Below are 24,549 nucleotides of genomic sequence, written 5' to 3' on the forward strand. Positions count from 1 at the left end.
AACCTCCCTCATAGATTAACACCGTTAGGTTCAGTTGAAACATACATTGTTTGATCCACTGGCAGTAGATCAATTGAGCAAACATGCATCGTTACCTTTATTCCACACTCTAAATTCTCTTTCATTTCTACTTTTTGTGTTTCTGTATTTCAAATTAAAATTGATTGTGTTTCTGTGTTTCAATTTAAAATCGATAGTCAATATGGAATTGGTATTTGTACGAATGTTGGGATGCACTTTAAACCAATTAGTTTGCTATCATGACGCAAGCACATGACAGAGGAGCAATTGGCAGTGAAAAAAATGGCAGCACCTATCTAATGCTAATAAAAAAAACAATAGAATTATGAAGGTTCCCTAAAGTAATCAAGGAAATTCCGATTAAGAAAAAAAACTTGTTAACACAGTATACAAAAGTGAAAAATACTGATTAACAGAAACTTAACAAAGAAAGTGGCCTGGGAAATTCAAAGGTAAATTAAAGAATGTCGTTCAAGGAATTCTGTGGAAAAAATGCAAAAAACTAGGGCACAACTCAGAGAAGTCAAGAGTCAAAAGTGGATAAATGTTTTTCTCACTAACAGTGTTTCAATGGTGTTAACTTGAAGGGAGGTAGGTGTTAATTTAAAAAATAGAGGGGGTGTTTGTGTTGTTTAGTTAAACCTCGAGGGAGGTCAATGTAATTTTCCCTTGAAATATAACATAAAAAAAAACATTGAAATATGCATTTCCTAAAAAAAAAAACATTGAAATATGCATTATCTTGATTGTCGTTCCAATTTTTTTTAATTTTTTTTTAAGAAGTCGTTCCACTTTTTTATTATGCTTAACTGTATATTTATTTTATGAAATCCAATTATAAATATTTTGGAATACAACACAATTAAATAAAAATTTAATTATCCCCGTGAATTTATCTCAGTTGGTGGGGATAATGCATACAAATAGATTGTACACACCTTGACTTTGTGGTGGCTGAGGCTAGTCTTTCCGGATTCAAGGGTCATGCATCACACTAAATTGTTGTCCACTCTCGATTGTCCACCTACAACCATATAAGAGTAACTGACACAAATTCCATATACTTCGCCAAACAACGCTTAGATTACATCTAAGTTTAGCATCCAGAAAAGAAGAACGGGGGAAGTACATGGACTTGAAAATTCTAGCAACCAAAGATTCCGGATTAGACAGAAAGTTCCATCCCTACTTAGCTACCATATCAAGGTTAAAAGCTTTGAAGTTCTGAAACCTCATTCCACCAAACTCCTTAGGAATGCCACTCATTCCCGAGCCAATGAGCCATCCATTTGATCCCCCGGTCATTACCGTGACCTCCCCACCAAAACACATTAATCATCTTCTCAGTGTCATCTATAACGGAATTAGACATAATGTAAATACTCATAATATAGGAAGGAATAGTTTCGAGTACAAATTTGATCATAATTTCCTTACCCGCCTTCGATAACACGCACCCCTCCATGCATCGAAGGTAATCCTAAGTACTTGCCTGTGCCCACAACATGTCGGATACCAATAATACGCGCCAAGTCCTCTTGCGCTGCCCCACTCATAATACACACATTTTTTTTAGGGTACACGCTATTAAAATTCGAAGTATTGAAATTACCAGAGTTGTAGTAAAAAAAGTTACTTACCAGCGTTAAAAATTAAAATTACTAGTGCACACACGTCGCCAATCACCACCAAAACAAAGCCCTACCTCGAAGAACAACATCATGTGACATTCGCTGACACACACAGAGTCACATATTTGGATTCACTGCATCTGGGATGTTTGGATGGGCGGCTGCAAATAGTGTTTGATTAGAAATTACGACAAAAAAAACCACTTTAATGCAAAAGCTATAATTCTCAACTTCTTAAAATCGTGGTGAATTTACATCGATAGTGTGCATATGTGATTTGGCTTCATCAAACGCCACTCCAAACATGCATTCCATCAATAACGAATTATTCAATAGAACTTAAGTTTAATTTTTAGGTGAAACAATTCTTGACAACCTTTCCTTAAAAACCGGACGATTAACATAAGAAAATGTAACTTTTACTCTCAATTTTTTTTTTGAAGGAATTTTACTCTCAAATTTATTATCCAATTATTTAAAATTATAAATTAAATTAACTTTAATTAAAAGCAATTTAGCCAAAATCAGTTTTGATCACCGTTTATGAAAAAAAAATAGAAATTACATGTTGCTTTAGCTTTTACAGACAGAACACAAAAATGAAAGTTGATAAATATTGTGTTTGTCTAGGACATCTCCATGAACATAAATAGTAGTAATATACTCTCTCCGTTTCAAAATGAGTGTCGCTTTATTCAAAAAAAATTGTTTCAAAATGAATGCCACTTTCGGTTTTCAATGCAATAATAACTTTTTCTTTTCAATTGTACCCTTCAATTAATATTATGTTACACTTCCAAAGTATTATTTTTCCTTTAATGAAAAACAAACCAATAGTTGATTAGGATAATTTGGTAAAATTGCTATGACATTTGACTATTTTATTCCATTCCTTAATTTGTGTGCAATTGGCTAAAGCGACACTCATTTTGAAACGGAGGGAGTATTTTGAATTAAAAAATACAAATAGAATTGGGGGGTGAAACCGTAATTTTGTGAGTGTTAAAAACCCTTTCTGCCGAGTCATCTTTGTAGATGAAGCCACGAATCTTTCCCTCAGCTTCATAGAAACAAACAGAGAAGAAACAGAGACATTCCCCAATTTCCATTTCGCTCACCGACGCTCCATAGTTTCCATAGTTCAAATGTCGTCGTCGTCGTTTTCTTGATGCTTCAGGTTTCCTCCTTCTTCTTCTTCTTCTTTTAAACCCACTTTTCTTTTTTCATTCTTAACAAGACTATACTCTCACTCTAGCTTTGTTCCCAATGATGTTGATGTTGATAACGCTGTTTCTTCATTCAACAACTTTTCCATGGAATTTGAATCTCGATTCTGATTAACACTACCCAGAAGCAAGCAATGTTGAAGAAAGCTTTCAAAACCCCTCGCTTCTTCAGGTTCCGCCACAACCACAACAATTCTCTCACAACCTCTTCCGTTAGTTCCGACCAACGAGGTATTCGTTTCTGCATCTGGGTAGCTCTCAAATTTGAGAATCTTAGCTACCAACCTTATTGCTTGGTTAACCGTATCCTTTTCCATAAAAATTGGTATTCCATTTACTGGGAAGCTCTTGAGCTTCTCAAGAAAAAAGGTGTTTTAGTAACTTCAGATTCCGTTAGAGCTTTGGTTAGATCTTATTCTCATATGGGTTATACAGAAAAAGCTATAGAATCATTCAGTAGAATGCGTGAATTTGGCGTTGAACCTGATGCTCATATGTATAACACAATTTTGAGAGATGTGTTGAATGAAAAGTTACTTGAGCTTGCTCTTGCATTGTATACTACCATGCTTAAATCTAATGTTGAGCCTAATTTTTATACTTATAATATGTTGATTGATGGGTTTTGTAAAAGGGGTGAAGTTAAGGGCGCACAGGAGATGCTCGATGAAATGAAGAGAGTTGGTATTGTTCCTTGTGTCCTATCCACGACTTCGATTCTTTATGGGTGTTGTCAGGCCAAGAATGTGGATGAGGCGCATAAGTTGTTTAATGATATGAAAGAAACAAGGTACCCGCCGGATATGATTTCTTGTAATGTTGTTCTTAATGGGTTTTGCAAGATGGGGAGGCTAGAGGAAGCACTTTCGTTTGTATGGATGATCAAGAAAGATGGTTTCTCCCTTAATCGAAATAGCTATGCTTCACTTATTAATGCATTTTTTAAGGCTAGGAGATATAGGGAAGCACATGCGTGGTTTACAAAGATGTTTAAGGAGGGGATTGTGCCTGATGTTGTTTTGTACGCAATTATGATACGTGGTTTGTCCAAGGAGGGCAGGGTTGGTGAAGCTGCTAAGATGTTAGAGGAGATGACTCAGATTGGTTTAACTCCTGATGCTTACTGCTACAATGCTGTAATTCAAGGTTTATGTGATGTAGGTCTTTTGAATCGAGCACAGTCTCTTCGTCTTGAAATTTCCGAGCACAATGTTTGCACGCATACAATTCTCATATGTGAAATGTGTAAGCGAGGAATGGTTGCTGAGGCACAAGAATTATTTAATCAGATGGAGAAGCTTGGATGTGAACCTTCGGTTGTGACCTTCAATACGCTTATAAATGGACTGTGCAAAGCTAAAAATCTTGAGAAAGCAAAAAATTTATTTTGCAAGTTGGAGGTCGGGAGAAGACATTCGTTACACCTCAGTCTTTCTCAGGGTTCTGGTCAGGTTTCTGATAGTGCCAGGCTCCTGAAAAAGGTGAAGGAAATGTGTGAGGCGGGACAAATTTTGAGGGCTTACAAGTTAATCACTGATCTTGCTGGCGAGGTTAAGCCTGACATCATTACATACAACATTCTACTCAATGCCCTTTGCATGGATCGTGAAGTTAACGCTGCTTATAATTTTTTTGAGTTCCTGCAAAAGAAGGGTTATCCCTCACCCGATGGTGTTACATATGGGACAATTATCAAAGGGCTGTTCATGGTTGACAAAGAAGATGAGGCATTTAAGGTTTTTCAACGTATGCAGAAGACTGGCAATGAACCTTCCCTTTCAGTTTATAGAACACTTATGACTTGTTTGTGTAGAAAGAGCAAGGTCTCACGTGCATTCACTCTTTATTTGGAACATTTGAAGAGCCTTCCTAGTCGGGACAACGACTCAATCAGTACTCTAGAAAAATATTTATTCGGAGAAAAATTGGAACAAGTGATTCGAGGTTTACTTGAACTGGACTTCAAGGCCAGAGATTTTAAATTAGCTCCATATACAATTCTACTTATTGGGTTCTGTCAAGCAGGAAAAGTATCTGAAGCATTAATTATATTCTCTGTTCTTGATGAGTTCAATATCAAAATCAACGCTACAAGTTGTGTACATTTGATCAGAGGCCTTTGTAAGGAACAGAGGCTATATGACGCTGTAAAAATATTTCTTTACAGTCTTGAGAAGGGTTTCATGTTGAAGCCAATGATTTGTAATCACCTCCTCACGTGTCTTCTTTATTCCCGAGATTATAAGGAGTGTGCTGTTGATCTTATTGGTAGGATGGAATCTTTTGGATACCGTTTAAATTCAGAAGAATTTGCAACGACATTGACACTTTTACACCACTACCGAAAAGGAAAGAAAAGAAAAATAACCATCAGAAAAGATTAAATTACACTGATTGATTTAGATGAATGAGTTTCTTTATGCGGCTCTTCAGTGAATATCCCCAGTTACGAAAATGGTCGTGAATGCCCTTTATCCCTTCTGTATATGTTTTTTCTTGAAGCAGTCCTTATGTGTATGTTAAATTTCAAATAATGTGTTTCCAGAGTTATTATAGAATAGTACAAGGATCAATTGAGAGGTATATCCTTGCATGCTTCCTTTTAGAATTTTACTTTAAACCAAGAAATCACATGTCTATAACTAATACGGAATCTAAACACTTAAAATATTTCGGAATTTTCTTTATTGCTGTAGGATTTTGACGAGTGATTATCGGAGTTTTTTGTACAAAGAAACTGGCACATCCAATATCACTGGGACTTTTGGTCTCTCTGACATGAGATACCCACAAAGTTTCTTTCTTTCTTAAGTCTGCATTCAGTTCTTCATTTGCAGGTGTTCCAATGTGTGGAAATGTATGGACATGTCTCTTGGTGATTACAGAGAAATTACCGTTTGGGCTTTCTGCTCCAATGGAAAAGAAAAGATGCACTATTTTTTTTTTTTTTTTTTTGTGGGATTATTTTCTATTAAATTCATTAATGTTTAAAATGTTTCTATGATGTTGGAACATTGTTGATGCCATTATTCTTTACAATTACCCTAACTTCTTGCAGGGCTGATGTTGTCAAGACAATTTTTTTGCTCTATTGTCCCGCATGATTGTCATTACATCCTGTAGACCTTTGATTTGAGGTGTTTTAGGGGTGTTTCGGTTTGTTGTATGCTTCAGTATATTTCTTTGTATACACCTCAGAGCCTCGAGCAAATATCGGCAAAGAAGATTCGAAGACTGCTATTTCCCATGCACACATTAATTGTGGAGATATCTCATATATAATATACTTGTAGGTAAGGGTATCTTCCTTTAAGGTAGTCACTGTTTGATTCTGAACGCACAATTGTCCTTGCTAATAGTATATTTGACGGGATTTCTATTTGATGCTACACCCTTTTGTTATTGAAACATGCAAGGACCAAAACTTCGTAAAGTTTAAACATTATTGATGCTTATTTTGTTTTGCACCTAGAATTTAGGCCACCCAAGTGATTTAGCTCAAGTGATTAGAGGTCTCATTCAACGGATATGCAAAAATAATACACATGTATACATAAAAAACAAAAAAAAAAAAAAAACAAAAATACACATGCATACATTTTCTTTTTAGCTATATCTATCTATAGAATGAATCACCAATGTTAGTTTGCTGAAATTGTAGTGATTGATCCATGAAATTGTCAAAATTCTAAAGTAGTAGTTGAAACTCAGAATCCTCAATCACAGTAGTCTGTCTATTTGAGACAATTTTGAATACAAAATTAGTTGATCTAAAAGAGCTAATAAGGTAATAGGAAAAGTGTCATATTTGAAGTTACATATTTGAGCTAAGGTAACATGGTTTCCACGATATCTATGGCCTTAATCTAGTAATGTTGGGCAAGCAACTTTGGAAATTGTTAACCAACCCAAATCTATAGTTTATAGAGTCTTCGAAGTAAAATATTTTTCACATTGGAACTTCTTGGTGCGGTTATTGGCCACGATCCAAGTTATATTTGGTGTAGTATCTAGACTTTACGGATGGTTTTAGAAGAAGGACATCGCTGGAAAATAGGTGATGGTTCGTCAATTAATATTTGGACCGATCATTGGCTTAGTAGTATGTACATCCCATGTGTACAAACACCTTATACTTTTTTCACTCTATTACAAATAGTTGATAACTTGATAGATAACAGTACAAGATCTTGGATTGGTACATAAGCAAATATACTTTTGGAGGTTCTGATGTGAGTGCAATTTTGAAGATTACTTCGTTGAGATTGAATAAACCTGATGAGAGGATATGGATATTTGATGGTAGAGGAACTTATGCAGTTAAAAATGCTTACATAGTTTGTGCAGAACACTTGGCCAATATAAAGGAGCTTAAAATTCAAGGAGAAATTTTTTATGTGGAGATTTGGGAGTAATTGTCTCCCAAAATGAGCAAACTTGCAGACTAGAGGGGTTGTAACATGCCCCTCAGTCCGTGTCTGTTGTGAGTAAGCAACATAGAATTCTTGATACTTGTACCTTGAATGTACTGAGTAAGCAAAATATGTCTCTTTGGCCAATATTGAATATGCTAATACCCTCAGTTGAGAGATTTGATGATTTTTCTGTGTGCAGGTTTCACATCATATGATTGATAGTCAAATGTCCATGTTTACTATTATAGCATAAATAAATGGAAAAAAATAAATAAATCTGAGATTGCAAAACTAAATCGATTGATGGTGTTATTATCTGAGATAAAGACTGGCTACACTCTTGGCAGCACACACATCAAATTCACTAGACTAAGACCAATTCACAATTTTTTCGGAACCATCTCCATTTGGCTTCTTCAAATGTAATGTTGATAGAGTTATTTTTCAACAACATCTTGTTCCAGTACTGAAATGTGTGTGAAAGATGATCAGGGTGAACTTTGTGATGGCAAGATGGGATTGGTATTGCATGAAGTTTTAGGAGGGTAAATGTGAATCTTGAGTTTATATCTTGCTCTACAATGAATTTTAGCTTCAGTTTTGAGTAATGTTATGTTTGAGTTAGATTGTAAAGTAGTTGATGATATTCAGCATGTAAAATTCAATCTATTGGAATATGACCCATGGTTGTAAATCTATTTTTTTCTAGATACAACAACTTTCAAGTTGTTTTCACTAGGCAAAAAACTAATGGAGGAGCTCATGTTTTGGCACAAACTTCTATCTCTTATGTTCTTCGTAGTGATTTCCAGTCTCCTCTTGATTGTATTATGAATCTCTTAAAACATCCACAATAGAGGATGTTTTGCCTATTTAGCATCAAACTAAATAGGTACTCTTATTGTGGAGTAAAATATTTTGGTGTTTATAGGGAATTAAGACTACCAAAGCATCCTCTCTTTCTTCATTTATCGCATGTTCCATCGAATAAATTGTTCCATAATAAATGAATTTTGTTGAAATGTAATGATATAAAATTTATTTATAGGATCAATTTTATCAAAAAAAGATGATCGGTCAGAGAGATTGAATAATTTGTTTTTGGTTGAAGAAAAGATGCTTATAATATTTAATTTATAATAATAGTGTTAATACAATCGGGAAAATCAGAATAAATTATGGGGCTAACTGACAACGACATCGCCTGCAAGGACATAAGTAACCACATTTGCTTGTCGCCTATTAAACTCCACCCTAGAGTCTGTAAAATGCGAGGAAAAAAGATTCTGACAAGTTGTAACAACGTAGTCAAACTTTGTTACATGTTGACCTGCAAATTATAAATCCATACAAAAATGGCTTCCTCCGCGGAAACGGTGTTTTGGAGAGCAATAGAGATGTCATCCCATAACCCAGCTAAATTTGATACCTGAACTGGGGAATGAAAGAAAACATGAGCTAGGTCCTCAACATCATCATCACGAGTAACACAAGATATTGAACATTGCACTCTTTTATCTTGCAACCTAACTTTAGTGGGCAAACATCCACGATACATCCATTATGGAAATTCTTAATTTTTGGCGGTCTATTTCATCATTCATTGTCGTGTGTAATTCAACATGAAGGCTAACCTATTTCAAATTTTTAGCTCCTAGGTTAGATCTCGAAACCTTCCATTTGGTTCTAGATATTTGAGAGGTAAGTATGGAAATATTAACTACTAACTTGAAGATTAGTAAGAGAGATTGTTTTGGCAATAGTTTTCGTCTTAAAGAGGTGTAAAATGGCTAGGTTGGATGGTATTGGGTGTACTCTTCTCAATGGTCAAATGATAGAATTATATATCCCGTTAAGTGACAATATTTGGAAGGAGTATACTGAAATGATATCCTTCTTCAGCAAGAAAGATCCATATGGATTATTCTTGGTGACATGAACACTAGATTTTTTCAACAATCATCTCTCTATCACAAGAGGCACAATCAGATCTCAGCCCTTAAAAGAGGACAATGACAATTGAGTGCATAGTCAAAATATATTTTCCCATATTACTTTCAAGAAAAATTGGGAAGTGCTTGAACCGTTGGCAGTGAAAATAAAAAAAATACCAAAATGTGAACCTGACGTGAATCGAACACGCAACCTTCTGATCTGGAGTCAGACGCGCTACCATTGCGCCACAGATCCACTTCTGATAACATAATGCAGTCACAAGTATATGTTATAAAATTCATGCACAAAAGGGCCATCAATTTGAATTACGATTTTTTCTCCTCTTCTTTTCTTTGGAATAAATTAGAATCACGATTTTAGGTCAACAAATTCCCATATCCTTAACCAACTATGACAAATAATTTTTTGAATAACCAGTTATTACAAAAAGTAGTGTGAAAGTTATTCCATTATTATTAACATCACATTACATCTATAAAAAAAAAATATTACAATACAGTGCTTAATTTTTTTTACACAAGCTTCTAGTTCTAGCTATACAAAAGCAAATCACTCAATTTTCTTCTCCTTTTCCTTCTCATTATTTAGTATTCTACTTTTGATCTTCTTAATTGCCTTTTCATCTATAATCTCATAAGATTTCTTGTACTTTTCCCTCAGCCACTCCATGCATCTCTTGATCTTGTCCTCGTTTTTCATATAAGTTATAGGAAGTGTCATACCAGTTAATATACCTATACCATAAAACAAAATCAAAATTTAATACAATCAATTCAAGAGGGGAAAAAATAGATGATTAAAAGAAATTAAGAAATCAAATCGTGAATTTACCTATATAAATGAATGTTAGGAAGTCCATGCAAGTTCCTACGTAAGAGATTACCAACAACCTAGCCATAACTCCCACAAACAAAGGCCAATCTTCCTTTATGCTTACCATGAACAACCACCTTATTGATTTTTCAATCCATGCTCGAACTGTCTTTGCCATTCTCACAGCTGTTTCTTCTTTCAATTCCAGCCTCAATAAGTTTGGTGGTTCCCTAAATTTCAAACAATTAAAATAAATGGAACTTAGCTACCTATTTAGCACATAGTGTATCAGTGTCGTTGTAATGGTACTAAAGTTGATATAAGGAAATCTCAATTAATTGATAATGTTTTACTGTGAACACACAATGACAGAGTACAATTACAAGAAATAAAATTGCAAGAAAATAAAGATAGTAAAATGAGAGAAGAGGTTAGGAGAAGAATGTTGACATCACACATATTCCTTCCTTATTTCCTTGGTTTTTCTCTTATTTATAAGGGTCCAATTTCTATTTCCCATATTGCCCTTGATTGCTGTTTGACTCATTACAGTCGTGTCTGGTGTCTGTGCTTCATAACATATAGGTAAGATTCTAGCAACTAGATAATGGAAAAATAGAGAAATATGCATTAGAAGAAGTAGAGGAAGGAGAAGGTGCTCACTTGCCGAAAAGTGTAAGCATATTGGAATAGAGGAATATTGAAGTAACAACAAATATAGTGAGCCATGAGATAAGAGTGAGGAAGTTAAATTGATAAACTTCCTTTAACACCCATGTTGTTGTTGCCGCAATTAGAATACTTGTACTTAGTTTCTTCCTCCTCCATAGTACTATGTCCTTCATTATGTCATTGCCACTATCTTGCTCCACAAAATTATTGCCATTGGAATGAGAGGGAGTTGTGAAAGGTTTTGTTTCTGCTGTTGTTTCGGTAGACATTGGAAATAATATTGTGATTAAGTGAAGATGATATTGTTCTAACTTCTTCTAAGGTTGAGTAGAAGACTATATATTATATGGGAGTAAGGGCATCGCATGGTTTGGTTTTTGCTTTAAAATGTGTTGTGTTGTAGCAAAATACTAATCTTACGGTGTACGTAATTCAAAACATGGTAATACTCTGTCTTTGAGTAACACGTGTACAACTTTGAGGAGACGTGGAAGATTTGCAGCCTCCGTGTCACCTCTAATCTCTTTAGCACAACTTTAGATGCCGGTGACATTTAAATTTATTTTGACAGAGATGGAAAATAAGTAACTACAAAAATACAAATCTATGATCAAAGATAACTGCCATGGTTGGTATATGAAGTATGAGTTAAGAGTTCTCCATCGAATTAAAACAATGAGAGTTTATAAAAGTGATTATAGATAGAGATAAAAAATTGTACTCAATCCAAACTAGTCTCTCTTGTTTTCACAAGGAAATCAAATTAATCTCTCTATTAATATGTGTCAATATTATAAAACTAGTCTCTCTGTTAATATAGGTATTATTTTTTTGGAGAGCTACTGATTTATATGATTACTAATTTATATGATTTTTCTGTCCATCATCATAAATAAAAAACTTGTGAATTGATCAAAACGCTTCATAATGGTAATGGTTAATTTTGTTAATATAGGTATTATTTTTTTGGAGAGCTACTGATTTATATGATTACTAATTTATATGATTTTTCTGTCCATCATCATAAATAAAAAACTTGTGAATTGATCAAAACGCTTCATAATGGTAATGGTTAATTTTTGATCATTTCAACTTTTTCATTTTTAAATAAATTAATACAAAAATTAGATAAGCACATACTCAACTACTCCCTCCGGTCCTATTTACAAGAGACAATTGATTTTTTAGATACATTAAATAATTTATGTATTTAGTTTAGATTCTTGACTAGATACATAAGTTATTCAATGTATCTAAAAAGTCAACTTTCTCTTGTAAATAGGACCGGAGGGAGTAAAACTTTAGGAATGTTATTTTGTTCATAAAAAATAAATGGTGAAAAGAGTGGTGTCTTTGAAGTTTGTTTATGTATGTAAATATCATTCAATTATCTAATTATATGTCATATTTTTATATTAATTATTAAAAAATAAATAAATAATTTAAATGATTTTGCGAGTATCGTATCCAACCACTAAAATAAAAACGATCATGCTAACAAGTGTCATTCTTATTAAGAAGTTAAAAATAGTAAGTTTGCATTGAAAATTACAAATTTTAAATTAATTTTTAAAAAAATTGAATTCATTATTTAACAATTTCACCATAATGTTTTTACTTTTGTTTACTTAATCCATGTCCAAAGGACCCATCAGTTTGGTTCGAGAGTTTTGGAGGGGAGGGGAGGAGAGAAAATATTTTTAATTTGAAGTGTTTGGTTCAATTTTTAAAAAGGAAGGAAGGAGAGCAAATTTTATTGCACTGTCAAGATCATCCGTAGATTAATTTAAAATCTCAATATTATCCTTATAACAATTATATGTTATATTATCTTGTAACAACTTTTATTATTATTAAATTATATTATCCTTGTAACAAATTTTATTCCATATTTTTTTTTTCGATAGAAAATTTTTATTCCATATTATTAACAACATTTTCTCGTAACAACTCTTATTACTACTTGTAACAACCCTATTACTAATTTATTATTCCATCGTCTACAACGTGTTGTTATCTATTACATCGTTATTGTTTCGTTACTTTATTGTCCTTATTTAATTAAGTTTAAGAGTAAAACAGTAAAATTATTTTAAAATCTCTCCAATCCTCTCTCCTCCGTTAAAATCCCTCATCACCCCTCCCCTCCTAATTCTCGAAAGATTCCTCAAATAATCCTAAAAAAACGAATTCTCCAAATAAAACAGGAATTCTATTTTGAAAAAAAACAAACTCTTAAGTTGTTTTGGAAAACTTAGCTTTTTCTTTTCGCCCCCACTTCAAATGTAGCTTTTAGAAAACTTATTATAAAAAGCTTATAATTTACCCTACTTTTCACTATTCCACTCTCACCACCACCACCACCACCACCACCACCGGGTTCTGCCTTCTCGTGCTTCATCCCTATCAATTCATCAACGGGTAACTTCCCTTCCCTCTATATTCTATTTCCTTTTATCATTATCTCTCTCGGATCGATTCTGCATGTGTGTGTATAATCCTTTTCTCTTTATTATCAACAATGTATCAAATTTGTTTATTCTCCTACTATGAATATATATATATACACTAAACTATGTCACATTCATTTATTCACTTTGTAAAATTAGCGATTAAACTCTCTGATTTGTGTGATCCTTATATCAATGATTGTTGTGGTAGTCATACTCATATCCCCATGCAAAGTGAAATTAGGGTTAGGGGAAAAATTAAATTGTTTTCAAACAATTAATTTGATGTCCAAAAATTAAATCGTTTAATATGACATTGATAGGAAATATTGTTGAGGTAGTGTCTACTATGTAGTGGTTTTATTGTGCAAATCATGTATGTTGAGTGTCTTACTTCATAATTCTCAATTAACAGTTTTTAGTACCTTCAAGGTTATTAAGACAAAATCATTGTCAGAACTTAATTATGTCTTTGTCTTGGGACCTTTTGTGTCGATTAAACAATATTTCCCCTATATCTCGATGAGATCAGGCCTGGACATACGTTTATAAGTGGGGGAAATCTTCACTTTACAAGTTAGTTTTGTAAGGGTTGAGTTATACCTAACTTTAAATTTTAATATGGTGTCATAGCCTATCCAAGATCCATTAGATGACCACCTGCTATTAGGATACCGCTATCGGGCCACTCAAATTATGTTCGAGATGTCCAGTTGTAGATGTGGTGCTGTGTGTCTGACAAGAGTCTTTCATTGGACGAAATAAGGTTTGCATATAAGTTTATAAGAGGGGTATTCCTCATCTTACAAACTAGTTTTGTAAGGTTGAGTTAGACCCCCAACCTAAATTCTAAGAATATATGGTGGAAAACAGGCTTAGGTGGTTTGAACATATAGAGAGAAAACATATAGATTTTGTAGTAAGGAGAGTGACTAGATGGAGGATAGTCATATTACTAGAGGCAGAGGAAGGCCTAGAAAAACTATCAGAGGAACTATTAGGAATGATTTGGAAATTAATGAGTTGGACTGAAATATGATTTATGATAGAACATTATGGCGTAATTTGGTTCATGTAGCCGACCTCACTTAGTAGGAAAGACTGGCGTTATTTGGTTCATGTAGCCGACCTCACTTAGTAGGAAAGACTCGGTTGTTGTTGTTGTTGTTGTTGTTGTGTCATTTTGTGAAAGGTAGAGGTCATACTGAATTGCAGGGTAATAAGCATAAACCTCATGGTGTAACGTTATGATTAAAATATGACGAATGAATTACACATACTTCTGTTCATACTAGTACTATGTCCCTAACTAACTAACTAAATAACTTACTGCATGATCAAATCTCATTCTCAACACTTGATAACTTCCCTAGTCCTAACTAACAGTGATCTGTGTGATTCTCAACATATTTCACTATGTTACATTTGCTAAACTTTAGAAAAAGTTTTAATCTACAACTTTCTTATTGTTAAAGCAAATTGGTTTAACCAAAAGTGGCAAAGACCGAATGTTTATTTCCTACGGCGAGATCTGTGTGTGTTTGTGTCTATGCTTGCATGTTTGGTTGTTGCTAGAGTTTGTTACTATTATTATAAACACATTTTCCTTACAAAATAACCAATTTTCTTTTTGAGCTGCTGTTTAAGGCAGTAGCAAACTAGACCAGATACATTTCCTTTGAAAAAGCTAGAAGCAGTTGAAATTTCATTGGGATATATATAGAACATTCAAAATACAGTCTGGTGTTATGTCTGATTCTTAATATTATATCTTATTAGTTGGAAATTTGAATATTTTATACTACTATTTACATAATCGATGATTAGCGTGAAATATTTACTTTTTTTTATTCATTGCAGCTTATGGCTAGTAAAGAAAGCCTTATCCGCAATCATGAAATTCCAGAAAAAGCAAAGTGGGATCCAATTAGGACCAAAATGTTACTCAATATTTGTGGGGATGAGATTAGTAAAACTAGAAAACCCGGAATTGCATTTAAGAATAAGAAATGGGAAGAAATACGAGTAGAATTTAACGATCGTGCTGAAAGAAACCATACACAAAAGCAATTGAAGAATAGAATGGATAGTTTGAGGGCTGATTGGATTCTATGGAAACAATTGACGGGCAAAGAAACACATGTGGAGTTAAACAACCACACAAAAACTATTGAAGCTAATTCTGCATGGTGGGATGCTAAAATAAGAGTGAGTATTCTAAACATTAGTTTTTTTTATCATTTGAACGTTAGTGCAAAATATCATGTGTATAAATCCTTTTCTTTAATGGTTATGTAGGAGAATGCAAAATTTGCAAGATTTCGATATCAAGGATTAGAATTTCGTGATGAGTTGGAACACATATTTGGGGAGCCAAAGCCAATGACAAGTCAAAATGCACAGACACCGATTGTGGGATTGTCAATTGAATCTAGTGACAAAATTGAATCTATTGACAAAAATATTGATTCAAATGTGCCACTAGAAGCCATTGAATCTAGTGGCAAAAATATTGGTTCGAATGTGCCACAAGAAGTTATGGAATCCGATGATGAAGAACTTAATCTTGATGATGAATTTATCCCTATCACTAACACTCAATCAAAAAAGAAAAGAAAAACATCACAAGATATAGGGGAGACAGTGACAAAGGATACACCAAAGGTTGGGTTTGCAACATCTATGAGAAAAATAGAACGATTTGTTGAAGCGACAGAACTTAACAATGATGGTATTGCAGGACCATCTTATGTATGTGGAAAGTACTCGATTCCAAATTGCATTGAAGTCTTGAAAAACATTCAGGGGGAAGGTCTTTTGAATGATAGACAATTTTGCTTTGCTTTAGAATTACTTAGAAATAGCCAAAGTAGGGTCATATTGATGTCCTTAAAAGATTCACATAATGCTTTAGTGAATTGGATTTTGTACAAGTATGACTTGTAGACAAATCTCTTGAATTTAGATTAAGGTTTGGCTTTATGTTTCTTATTATCGTGTCAAACATTGAGAATATGCATTGCCATTTATATATACATCTGAATTATTGATATGAATATGTGTTTATATTTATATTATGTTCTTGTTACCAAAGAACATCCAAGAAAAAATATAAAAAGGAAATGCATGAACTTCTATAAAAATAGGGAAATGTTATGGGGCAAGGACAAATGCATGTGTATATCACATGAAGTATTTATTGAAAACAATGTAACAACAGTACCAGTACTGATGTATTGAGTTTAGTTTGCATTTAGGCATAGCACACTGACATAATTTTACAATTGAGTGCAATGGATAATGATGTTTTTTTAATGGTTAAGATTCAACTTGGTACTCCAGTCTAATTTAAAAGCATTTTTGTAATACAATTCATTTCAAGATATTTGATTAATTTTTGGAAAAGTAGTTTATAATTGTCATCGAAGGCTTATTGCCATCTCTGCCTATCAGAGTATCAGTTGCTCAATTTACTAAGGAGCAGCATACATATACTTCCAGGCAGAGTGTCTCAATATTTTAACATCTTATCTGTTTCAGTTTCAACATAAATAAAATTTTTTATTTGGTTTTTTCATTTTAAATTCAACTAATTGAAAAAATTATTGTGACTATTAAATGTTAAAACTCTTGTACCCTTTATGGACCTCACATGGGTGGACATACTTTAAGTACATATCTGTTCTGTCAACAAAATTCAAAGTCGGTGCTCTTTTGACAATTAGATTAACCTGCTTTCCACTTTAATAATGATTATTATATCATCATATGTTAGACAAACTAGACATGATTATGGGATTTCCTCAAAAAAAAAAAAAAAAAAAAAGACATGATTATGGGAGATTGGGAGACATAATAGTATAGTACTATACTTTAGCTGGAAGCAACTACAAACAAACAAAAACGCGTTACCTGCACCGAATACTTATGATTAATTTGCAACTTTAAGATCCTCAAATCATTATTATTACTATTAAAATAATAATTCTCATTCAACCAACCCAATCATAGTTTCAAGCTCACTTCATTTTCATGTCTTTATATTAAGCCTTCAAAGCTAAGTCGGTATCAGTATTGAAGTGTGTCACTCTTCCAAACGGAGCATAATAGATCTGGTAAAATCTAGTTCTTTCCTTTTATAGAAACTTAACAGTGATGTTTTATTTTTAGTTCCCAGCATTCTAATAATAGTGTATTTCTATTTTTTCATTTTTCAGTTAAAACAATGGGAAGCAAAAGCACTAGTTTGCTATCTCTACTATGTCTTGTTGTTGCATTAGTAAGTGTGTCGTTAGTGCAAGCAGAAGATGATTATAAGTTCTACACATGGACTGTGACTTATGGAACTCTCTCTCCTCTTGGTACTCCTCAACAAGTGAGTGACCAATATGCTTTTATATTGGATCTAAATCTAATAACTTTTTGTTAGAAAAAACAGATTCTGACTTTTTTTTGTGGTTTCTTTTTGAAGGTTATTTTGATTAATGGTCAGTTTCCTGGTCCTAGACTTGACTTGATTACTAATAACAATGTGATTCTCAATCTTATCAACAAGCTAGATGAGCCATTTCTACTAACTTGGTGAGGTTTTGTTTATGTTTTTATTTTCTTCTTGCTTGATTCAAGTTCTTTGCTTTATGATCTGCATTGAGTCCCTTTGTGTATACATCAATGTTGTAAAAACTGAACCAAATTAGTCGGTTCAACCAGTTGAACTGGAAATCGGCCAGTTTGTCATGTTGGTTTGTTCCGATTGTATCGCAGTCTGGTTGAACTGGATTGAACCGTGGCTGGTTCCACTGTTTTTCTTTTTGCACTTCAATTTACTTTTGTAACACTTTTTTACTGTTTATTACTTTATTTGTCATAAGCTTCAACCACTTTTGAACTAGTTAAACCATGACCTCTAGAGGTCTTATTAGTAGTTTGATCTTTCGTCCGATTTTTAAAACATTGATATGAAGTATCAACTTGTGTTTTCTTTTGTATGTTTTTCTATTTGTTTGCATTACTTGTTGGTTCGTGGGATTTTCTCCGAGAACATGATTTAACATTGTTGGGAATAAACCAGGAATGGCATTAAACAAAGGAAAAATTCATGGCAAGATGGAGTTCTGGGAACAAACTGTCCTATTCCTCCAAACTCAAATTATACTTACAAGTTTCAAACCAAGGATCAAATTGGAACTTATTCTTATTTTCCATCAACTAAAATGCATAAAGCTGCTGGAGGGTTTGGAGGGCTCAATGTTTATCGTAGATCTGTCATTCCAATCCCTTATCCAAATCCTGATGGAGATTTTACTCTACTCATTGGGGATTGGTATAAGACCAGCCACAAGGTAAGTAACATATGTTTTTTTTCCCTTCCTTATAAACACCCTATATTAAATATCATTCATACTGCTAGGCTGTTTGTGAGAATTAAGATCAATTTGTTACATATTATAAAAAAAAAGGATTTTGACATTAAAAATTTATGTATTATTAAGAAAAGTAAAAGCTGATTTATGTTTGTTTACCATAATCAAAATCACATTTTAAAAAAATCATCTATGGAAAATCATTTTCAAGAACTACTCAAAAGAGCTTCTCATTTGAGACATTTTTAGATTTTGTTAAAATTCTAATTTTTTTTTTTTAAAGTAATAACTAACAGATAAAAACTTCTGATATATTTTTTAAAAACAAGTAATTTTTTATAAAATTTTGTTTTGTAGCAAACAAACCTTTAAAATTGGCGGCCCCAAAATATGAGATTAGATTTGCTTGTTTCCTGTCATGTTAACTTACATTTATTATGTCTTGTAGGTATTGAGACAATCTTTAGATTTAGGAAAATCTCTTGGTTTTCCTGATGGGCTCCTTATCAATGGTCAAGTTCATTCCACCTTCACTGGTAACCAAGGTAATTTTGTGTTTTAAACCATGCTAAAATTTTAACAGATACTATACATTTTAACTTTGTAAAATTTGCTTTTACCAACAGTTTTGCACTTTGTTTTTCAGGAAAAACGTACATGTTCCGGATCTCAAATGTGGGTTTATCTACCTCAATCAACTTTAGAATTCAGGGTCATATGCTAAAACTAGTCGAAGTTGAAGGATCACATACTCTCCAAAATCTATATGATTCACTTGATGTACATGTTGGACAATCAGTTTCTGTGTTAGTTACCTTAAATCAACCTCCAAAGGACTATTACATTGTTGCCTCAACAAGATTTACTCAAACTGTTCTCAGCACAACTTCTGTGCTGCACTATTCAAACTCTCGTTCCTCAGCATCAGGACCCTTGCCTGCTCCCCCTGCTGATAATTATGGCTGGTCTATGAAGCAAGCTAGAACTTACAGGTATTGAAGAAAGATTTAAATATGTTTTTAGTTTTCAAGTTATGGTATTTTGCACTCTTTTTTCTCTCTAAAGTTCTTCGTCGCATTTTGGTCTCCTGTTCGTAAACAGGTGTGTATTTGAACAACTAAAATTTGACAACTTTTGCGACAACAATCTAAATGTTTAACACAGTGAAATAGGTGGTTAAATATGTTTGGTAGATGATTAATGTATATATCAACTTGACCATATATTGAACATAATTGCCACCTATTTGAATTGTGTTAACCAGAAAGTCGCGAAAGTTGTCAAAATTAGGTTCTTCGTAAAAGCAAAACCTTTGTGAATTTGCTTTGATTTGTTTATAGGTTTTAATCTGTTTGAAATGAAATATTCTTGCAGATGGAATCTGACAGCAAATGCTGCTAGGCCTAACCCACAAGGGTCATTCCATTATGGAAAGATAATTCCAACCAAAAGAATATATTTGGCCAATTCAGCACCATTGATCAATGGAAAGCTCCGTTATGCAGTTAATAGTGTCTCCTATATTAACCCTGATACCCCTCTTAAACTTGCTGATTACTTCAACATTCCTGGAGTCTTCAGTGATATTCAGACTACTCCATCTAATGGTCCTGCACATATAGCTACATCGGTGTTGCAAACTTCTCTTCATGATTTCATTGAGGTTGTGTTTCAAAACAGTGAAAATAACATGCAATCTTGGCACCTTGATGGTTATGATTTTTGGGTCGTTGGGTATGTTTGTTAGCTTCTTGATTTGAGTTTTGTTCTGTTGTTTTAGTTGATGGTGATGAAGCAATTTAGAATTTTCCTAATGGTGTTTTGATAATGCTCAATGCTACAATTGATTGCAGTTATGGTTCTGGCCAATGGACAGATGCTAGTAGAAGTACCTATAATCTAGTGGATGCCTTGACTAGACACACTGCACAGGTAATAAAACAAAACAAGTGTCGCATTCCTTCTGAATAATATTTCTGTGAGAAAATTTATGAAAACAACATATGATATGTCATAAGATATTTAAGTTTATTTCAACAAGTTTTCTAAAATAGTTTATGAAAACAGTTTGCATTTTTATATGATTAGAATTTGGCTGCATTATATTTAATTATAGAAATAACATATACACAAACACTTTGATGATATGTCATTAGATATTTATTTCACCAAGTTTTCTAAAATAGTTTATGAAAACAGTTTGCATTATATTTACACGAACACTTTCATAAGTTTTAAACTATGTACCGCAGACACTTAAGATTAAAGGTGTGTACATGTCTGACACATTTCAGTGTCCAACACCGACTCATCCGGTTACATTCTATTATTTAATTTTTTTGAATTATTATAGTGTTGATGTGTCAGTGTTGTGTGCGCGGTCAGTTCTGTGTATGTACTTCATAGGTCTTGATGCATGATATGCCCAATTTTTATTTGGTTTTTATATGCTAAATTGATGAGCTTATGTATAAATGTGTAGGTGTATCCAAACTCTTGGACAGCAATACTGGTATCATTGGATAACCAAGGTATGTGGAATTTGAGATCAGCCATATGGGAAAGGCAATATCTTGGACAACAGTTGTATATGAGGGTGTGGAATGCACAACGTACTGCGGCCAATGAATACGACATTCCTAATAATGCTCTGCGTTGCGGCAAAGCATTGGGACGTCATCCTTAGAGGATACGTTTTCAACCATTTATTTATTTGTGTTTTATTCTAGTCATGAGAGCTTGACTACAACTAGATTTTTTATTTATTAAGAAGAAGATATAGGATTAGAGGGAGAAGTTTATTTTCTCAGATTTGTGACAGTCTCAACATATATTTGAGAGAAATCATGTACTGAAATTTCTCTGCCAATTTATTTTCATACAGGCACTTCCCGATAATTATAAATATTATGATTATATATCGTCTACCTTAATATGGTAACCAACGTCGCACAATCCATGAGCATGCATGGTTATTTTACTAGTAATTTCTGAATTCAAATCAACAGACACATTCAGTTGCTAATAATACGTGTCTGCAATTTCTTGAAGATATGCACAAAGCGCTTTCGGTTTAGAGAACATAGGCATGTGGTCAGCATCAGCAATCACTTTGACATCATTAGCCGGGTTTCGTTCAATCATTGATAGCTGAAACTCATGATCTAACACTTTGTCTTGTTGGCACACAATGAACACTTTGGCAACAGTTCCATGGTTATCTTTTGTGACTCTTGTTTTCTCTTGTAATAGTTCTTCATCACCATAGCTCCTAGCAGGCCTTAGTAATGACAATGCAAGGGACAGGTCCTGGTTCATATATAAGCATTTTAAAAAATTATTAGCATCTTATTTATTTCACAAAGAATTTAAAAGTATTTTGGCAATAACTATAAAGAAAAGAAGTTGTAAGCATTTTTTGTGTCAACATAAGCCAGCATACCTCAGGTGGAGATAGTTGATACACCTTGGTTGCTAAGAATTGTGGTCCAAATAACATGGAACCATTTGGTTTTTCATTTGGGCTATCATCAACCGTAATCTTTGTGTCCAAGCTGGAATCCAATCTTTGTTGATACTGCAATTTGGTATTTCATCATTGTATGTGGTCCATAATAAAGACCACATACATCATTTAATGAATGAATCTAAAATACAAAGTTTTGCTTATAATAGTGACCGGAGGGTGTAATATTTAATGATGATTGAAGAAAAAGATATAAAATAAATAGGAGTATGTTGGTAAAGAATTAATTAATGTACTTTTGAAAATACCAAAAGGGTCTTATAAAAAGAGACAATTTTTTTCTTCAAAAGGTCTTGTATTTAGGGACGGGGCACTTGTCGTAACATGCACTTGAGATATGGCTCACGACTCTCTAGTCTTAAATTTAATATTCTCTTTGACTATAAACAAACAAACAAAAAAGTCGTCTTCAAACAACATAGTAGTGATTTGAGATACGTTCTTCATGGGATGAGGTTCACTCATGTGATATTTTCGTTGGAGGAAATGGTGAAGTGAAACTCCTCACCATTCAATTTCTTATGACATTGCCCCGTTTGTGATAGAGATAAATGAGTGACTGAAAATCAATTATAACAAAAAAAAATAAAGGGAGAGGATATGTTTTCCGTTGTTTATTGCCTCGTTAGAGGAATCATCGCACCAATAATTTATTGGTGCGATGATAATTATTGGTGTGATGATTCCTCTAATGACTGTGATAAAAGAGATCTTATTCTAAGAGAAATGCTAACGACACACATTTTTCAACACATTATCTTTGATTGGTTAAAATTCACATGGGTCCCACCAAATTTATATGGGTCCTACAAGATTTGCTAGAACCGATGTGAATTTTAACAAATCAAAGAGAGTGTGTTGAAAAGTGTGTGTTAAAATGTGTGTTGCTAGCATTCCTTTTTTTTTTTTTTTCACTCAAGGGTAGGTTTGTGAGTTCTGCAGCTTAATTTAAAGAATTGATTATGGTATATTTGGTTGTTGTAGAGTGAAATTGATTCTGCCTTTAGAATTGGTTCTGCTTGAAGCTCAAATTTGAAGTTTTTGATTCTTAAATTGACTTTCACACACAAATTTATAGCTCATCTCACTTTCGCATAAATTTATTAAAACACATATCACTTTTAGTCAAAATTGTTTTCAATCAAAATCAATTTGTACACAATCAATTTTATCAAAATCAATTGTCTCCGCGATAAATTGTCACATAGCTTGCCTTATCACTAACACATCATCTAACTTTAGCATCTCTTTTTTTGAACAAGAACTTTAGCATCTCTATTACTAAAAGATGAAATTAAAAGATAAAAGATAAAAGTAGATATAAATTTTGATCACGATATTATGTAATCAAAACTGCATGTATGCAGTCTTACCGTCAAAAGATTTTTAGTTGTCCAATTAAGATTGGACGAATCTTTATTTTATGATGGAGTTTATAATATTTATTATGAACCTGACCCTTTTAAAGTGAGTAATTCACTTTAGAGTGTACATGATGTGCAATATCAATCGGTAATTAACATATTAAGGGTAAATATTATAGATATACAATAACAAATCATGAGTTTGTTACGATAACAACCATTAATTTTCTTAATTTACACTTTATTCACTTTAGAGTTTAGGAGATCCTTGCCCATTTATTATATGGATTTTTTTAATTCTTTTTTGTTTGGATAGATAATTCTTTAGATTATACATAGAAATCAAATTTTATTCACCCCAACTATATTATTTTTGAATTTTTGAATTTACGTTCTCCTCGTTAGATACACGAGTCACATATGCATGTACATGCATATGTTACCAGAGTTGATGATAACTATTAACTATGAAATATGAGAAAGCTCAAAATAAGGATAATCAAGTACCTCTTGGAGTAGACTCAAGAAGCTTACATCAGGAGAAGGCATGAAAGCTGTAACAAATACAGCAGCTGCAATTTTGTTAGGAAATAATTCCATGGCCACAGATATACACATCCCACCTAAGCTATGACCCACTAGGATAACTCTTTGCTCTTGTGGCAGTGATCTTAGAAATTCAATCAACGGTTCATAATAATCTGTGACAGAATCCAGCTCATGCACTTGCTTTGGATGGATTCCAGAAGCAGCCATGTCTAGGGTTGTGACTTCGTGTCCAGCAGATTTTAACAAAGTAACAACCTTGTACCAACACCATGCCCCATGGCAAGATCCATGAATCAACACGAAATGTCTCTTAATCTCAGTACTCATCTACCTTTTCTAGTGCTATGCTATGTTTTTTTTTTTTTGACAAATGTGCTATGCTATGTTGGCTTTTGCTTATATATATATATATATATATATATATATATATATATATATATATATATATATATATATATATATATATATATATAACCGAGTGAGTTAACATCTTGGTCTCTCACAAAAAACACAAAACTTGGATTAGTATGAGAAAACAAGGGGCTCGATGGTATAGGTGGGCC

The 24,549-nt window shown here is 33.2% G+C and overlaps 5 protein-coding genes and 1 non-coding gene across 8 annotated transcripts; 3 read left to right on the plus strand and 3 right to left on the minus strand.

The window, feature by feature from the left end:
- The first annotated feature begins 2,683 nt into the window (after positions 1–2,683).
- On the plus strand, positions 2,684–8,070 carry LOC146919855 (uncharacterized). Of its 3 annotated transcripts, XR_015011615.1 has the most exons (3): positions 2,684–2,829; positions 3,004–5,458; positions 5,575–8,070. XR_015011615.1 is itself a non-coding variant. In XM_085713246.1 (2 exons), exon 2 carries the CDS (start codon positions 3,013–3,015, stop codon positions 5,260–5,262), a length of 2,250 nt encoding a protein of 749 aa, XP_085569372.1. In that variant the 5' UTR covers positions 2,684–2,829; positions 2,908–3,012; the 3' UTR covers positions 5,263–5,461. The 3 variants fall into 3 exon arrangements, 2 of the variants coding, with proteins under 2 accessions (XP_085569372.1, XP_085569371.1); XM_085713246.1 differs by lacking the exon at positions 5,575–8,070 and having other exon boundaries at positions 2,908–5,461; XM_085713245.1 differs by lacking the exon at positions 5,575–8,070 and having other exon boundaries at positions 3,004–5,461.
- Positions 8,071–9,411: 1,341 nt separating this feature from the next.
- TRNAW-CCA (transfer RNA tryptophan (anticodon CCA)) lies at positions 9,412–9,483 on the minus strand. Its single transcript has one exon. It is a non-coding gene; the product is annotated as a tRNA-Trp (tRNA).
- A 196-nt stretch (positions 9,484–9,679) lies between these two features.
- RTNLB13 (Reticulan like protein B13) lies at positions 9,680–11,085 on the minus strand. The gene is made up of 3 exons (XM_085713257.1): positions 10,726–11,085; positions 10,081–10,292; positions 9,680–9,983 (listed from the first exon to the last, which is right to left on the minus strand). The coding sequence occupies exons 1-3, from the start codon at positions 11,001–11,003 to the stop codon at positions 9,799–9,801; spliced, it is 675 nt and encodes a 224-aa protein (XP_085569383.1). The 5' UTR covers positions 11,004–11,085; the 3' UTR covers positions 9,680–9,798.
- A 1,905-nt stretch (positions 11,086–12,990) lies between these two features.
- On the plus strand, positions 12,991–16,240 carry LOC146919858 (uncharacterized). Its single transcript, XM_085713258.1, has 3 exons — positions 12,991–13,155; positions 15,045–15,392; positions 15,483–16,240. Exons 2-3 carry the CDS (start codon positions 15,048–15,050, stop codon positions 16,128–16,130), a joined length of 993 nt encoding a protein of 330 aa, XP_085569384.1. The 5' UTR covers positions 12,991–13,155; positions 15,045–15,047; the 3' UTR covers positions 16,131–16,240.
- Positions 16,241–17,251: 1,011 nt separating this feature from the next.
- On the plus strand, positions 17,252–21,488 carry LOC146919859 (L-ascorbate oxidase homolog). Its single transcript, XM_085713259.1, has 9 exons — positions 17,252–17,299; positions 17,402–17,559; positions 17,656–17,765; positions 18,256–18,526; positions 18,996–19,092; positions 19,194–19,539; positions 19,922–20,281; positions 20,401–20,479; positions 21,030–21,488. The coding sequence occupies exons 2-9, from the start codon at positions 17,410–17,412 to the stop codon at positions 21,231–21,233; spliced, it is 1,617 nt and encodes a 538-aa protein (XP_085569385.1). The 5' UTR covers positions 17,252–17,299; positions 17,402–17,409; the 3' UTR covers positions 21,234–21,488.
- Positions 21,332–24,373, minus strand: LOC146919860 (methyl jasmonate esterase 1-like). The gene is made up of 3 exons (XM_085713260.1): positions 23,945–24,373; positions 21,990–22,124; positions 21,332–21,856 (listed from the first exon to the last, which is right to left on the minus strand). The coding sequence occupies exons 1-3, from the start codon at positions 24,311–24,313 to the stop codon at positions 21,569–21,571; spliced, it is 792 nt and encodes a 263-aa protein (XP_085569386.1). The 5' UTR covers positions 24,314–24,373; the 3' UTR covers positions 21,332–21,568.
- Positions 24,374–24,549: the final 176 nt, after the last annotated feature.

The sequence above is a fragment of the Medicago sativa genome, chromosome 5 (genome assembly GCF_051527215.1).
Source record: "Medicago sativa cultivar Bolivia chromosome 5, Bolivia_mono, whole genome shotgun sequence".
NCBI lineage: Eukaryota > Viridiplantae > Streptophyta > Magnoliopsida > Fabales > Fabaceae > Medicago > Medicago sativa.

Bases quoted from the DNA above. Each gene is read 5' to 3' on its own strand.
- RTNLB13 (XM_085713257.1), bottom strand. From the start codon at position 11,003: ATGTCTACCGAAACAACAGCAGAAACAAAACCTTTCACAACTCCCTCT. The intron at 10,293-10,725 runs GTGAGCACCTTC...TTTGAAATTTAG, and splicing joins ATGCTTACACTTTTCGGCAA to GGAACCACCAAACTTATTGA. The intron at 9,984-10,080 runs GTAAATTCACGA...TTTATGGTATAG, and splicing joins CCTAACATTCATTTATATAG to GTATATTAACTGGTATGACA.
- LOC146919858 (XM_085713258.1), top strand. From the start codon at position 15,048: ATGGCTAGTAAAGAAAGCCTTATCCGCAATCATGAAATTCCAGAAAAA. The intron at 15,393-15,482 runs GTGAGTATTCTA...ATGGTTATGTAG, and splicing joins GGTGGGATGCTAAAATAAGA to GAGAATGCAAAATTTGCAAG.
- LOC146919859 (XM_085713259.1), top strand. From the start codon at position 17,410: ATGGGAAGCAAAAGCACTAGTTTGCTATCTCTACTATGTCTTGTTGTT. The intron at 17,560-17,655 runs GTGAGTGACCAA...TTCTTTTTGAAG, and splicing joins CTCTTGGTACTCCTCAACAA to GTTATTTTGATTAATGGTCA. The intron at 19,093-19,193 runs GTAATTTTGTGT...TTTGTTTTTCAG, and splicing joins CACCTTCACTGGTAACCAAG to GAAAAACGTACATGTTCCGG.
- LOC146919860 (XM_085713260.1), bottom strand. From the start codon at position 24,313: ATGAGTACTGAGATTAAGAGACATTTCGTGTTGATTCATGGATCTTGC. The intron at 22,125-23,944 runs GTACTTGATTAT...ACCAAATTGCAG, and splicing joins TCTTGAGTCTACTCCAAGAG to TATCAACAAAGATTGGATTC. The intron at 21,857-21,989 runs GTATGCTGGCTT...TATATGAACCAG, and splicing joins ATCAACTATCTCCACCTGAG to GACCTGTCCCTTGCATTGTC.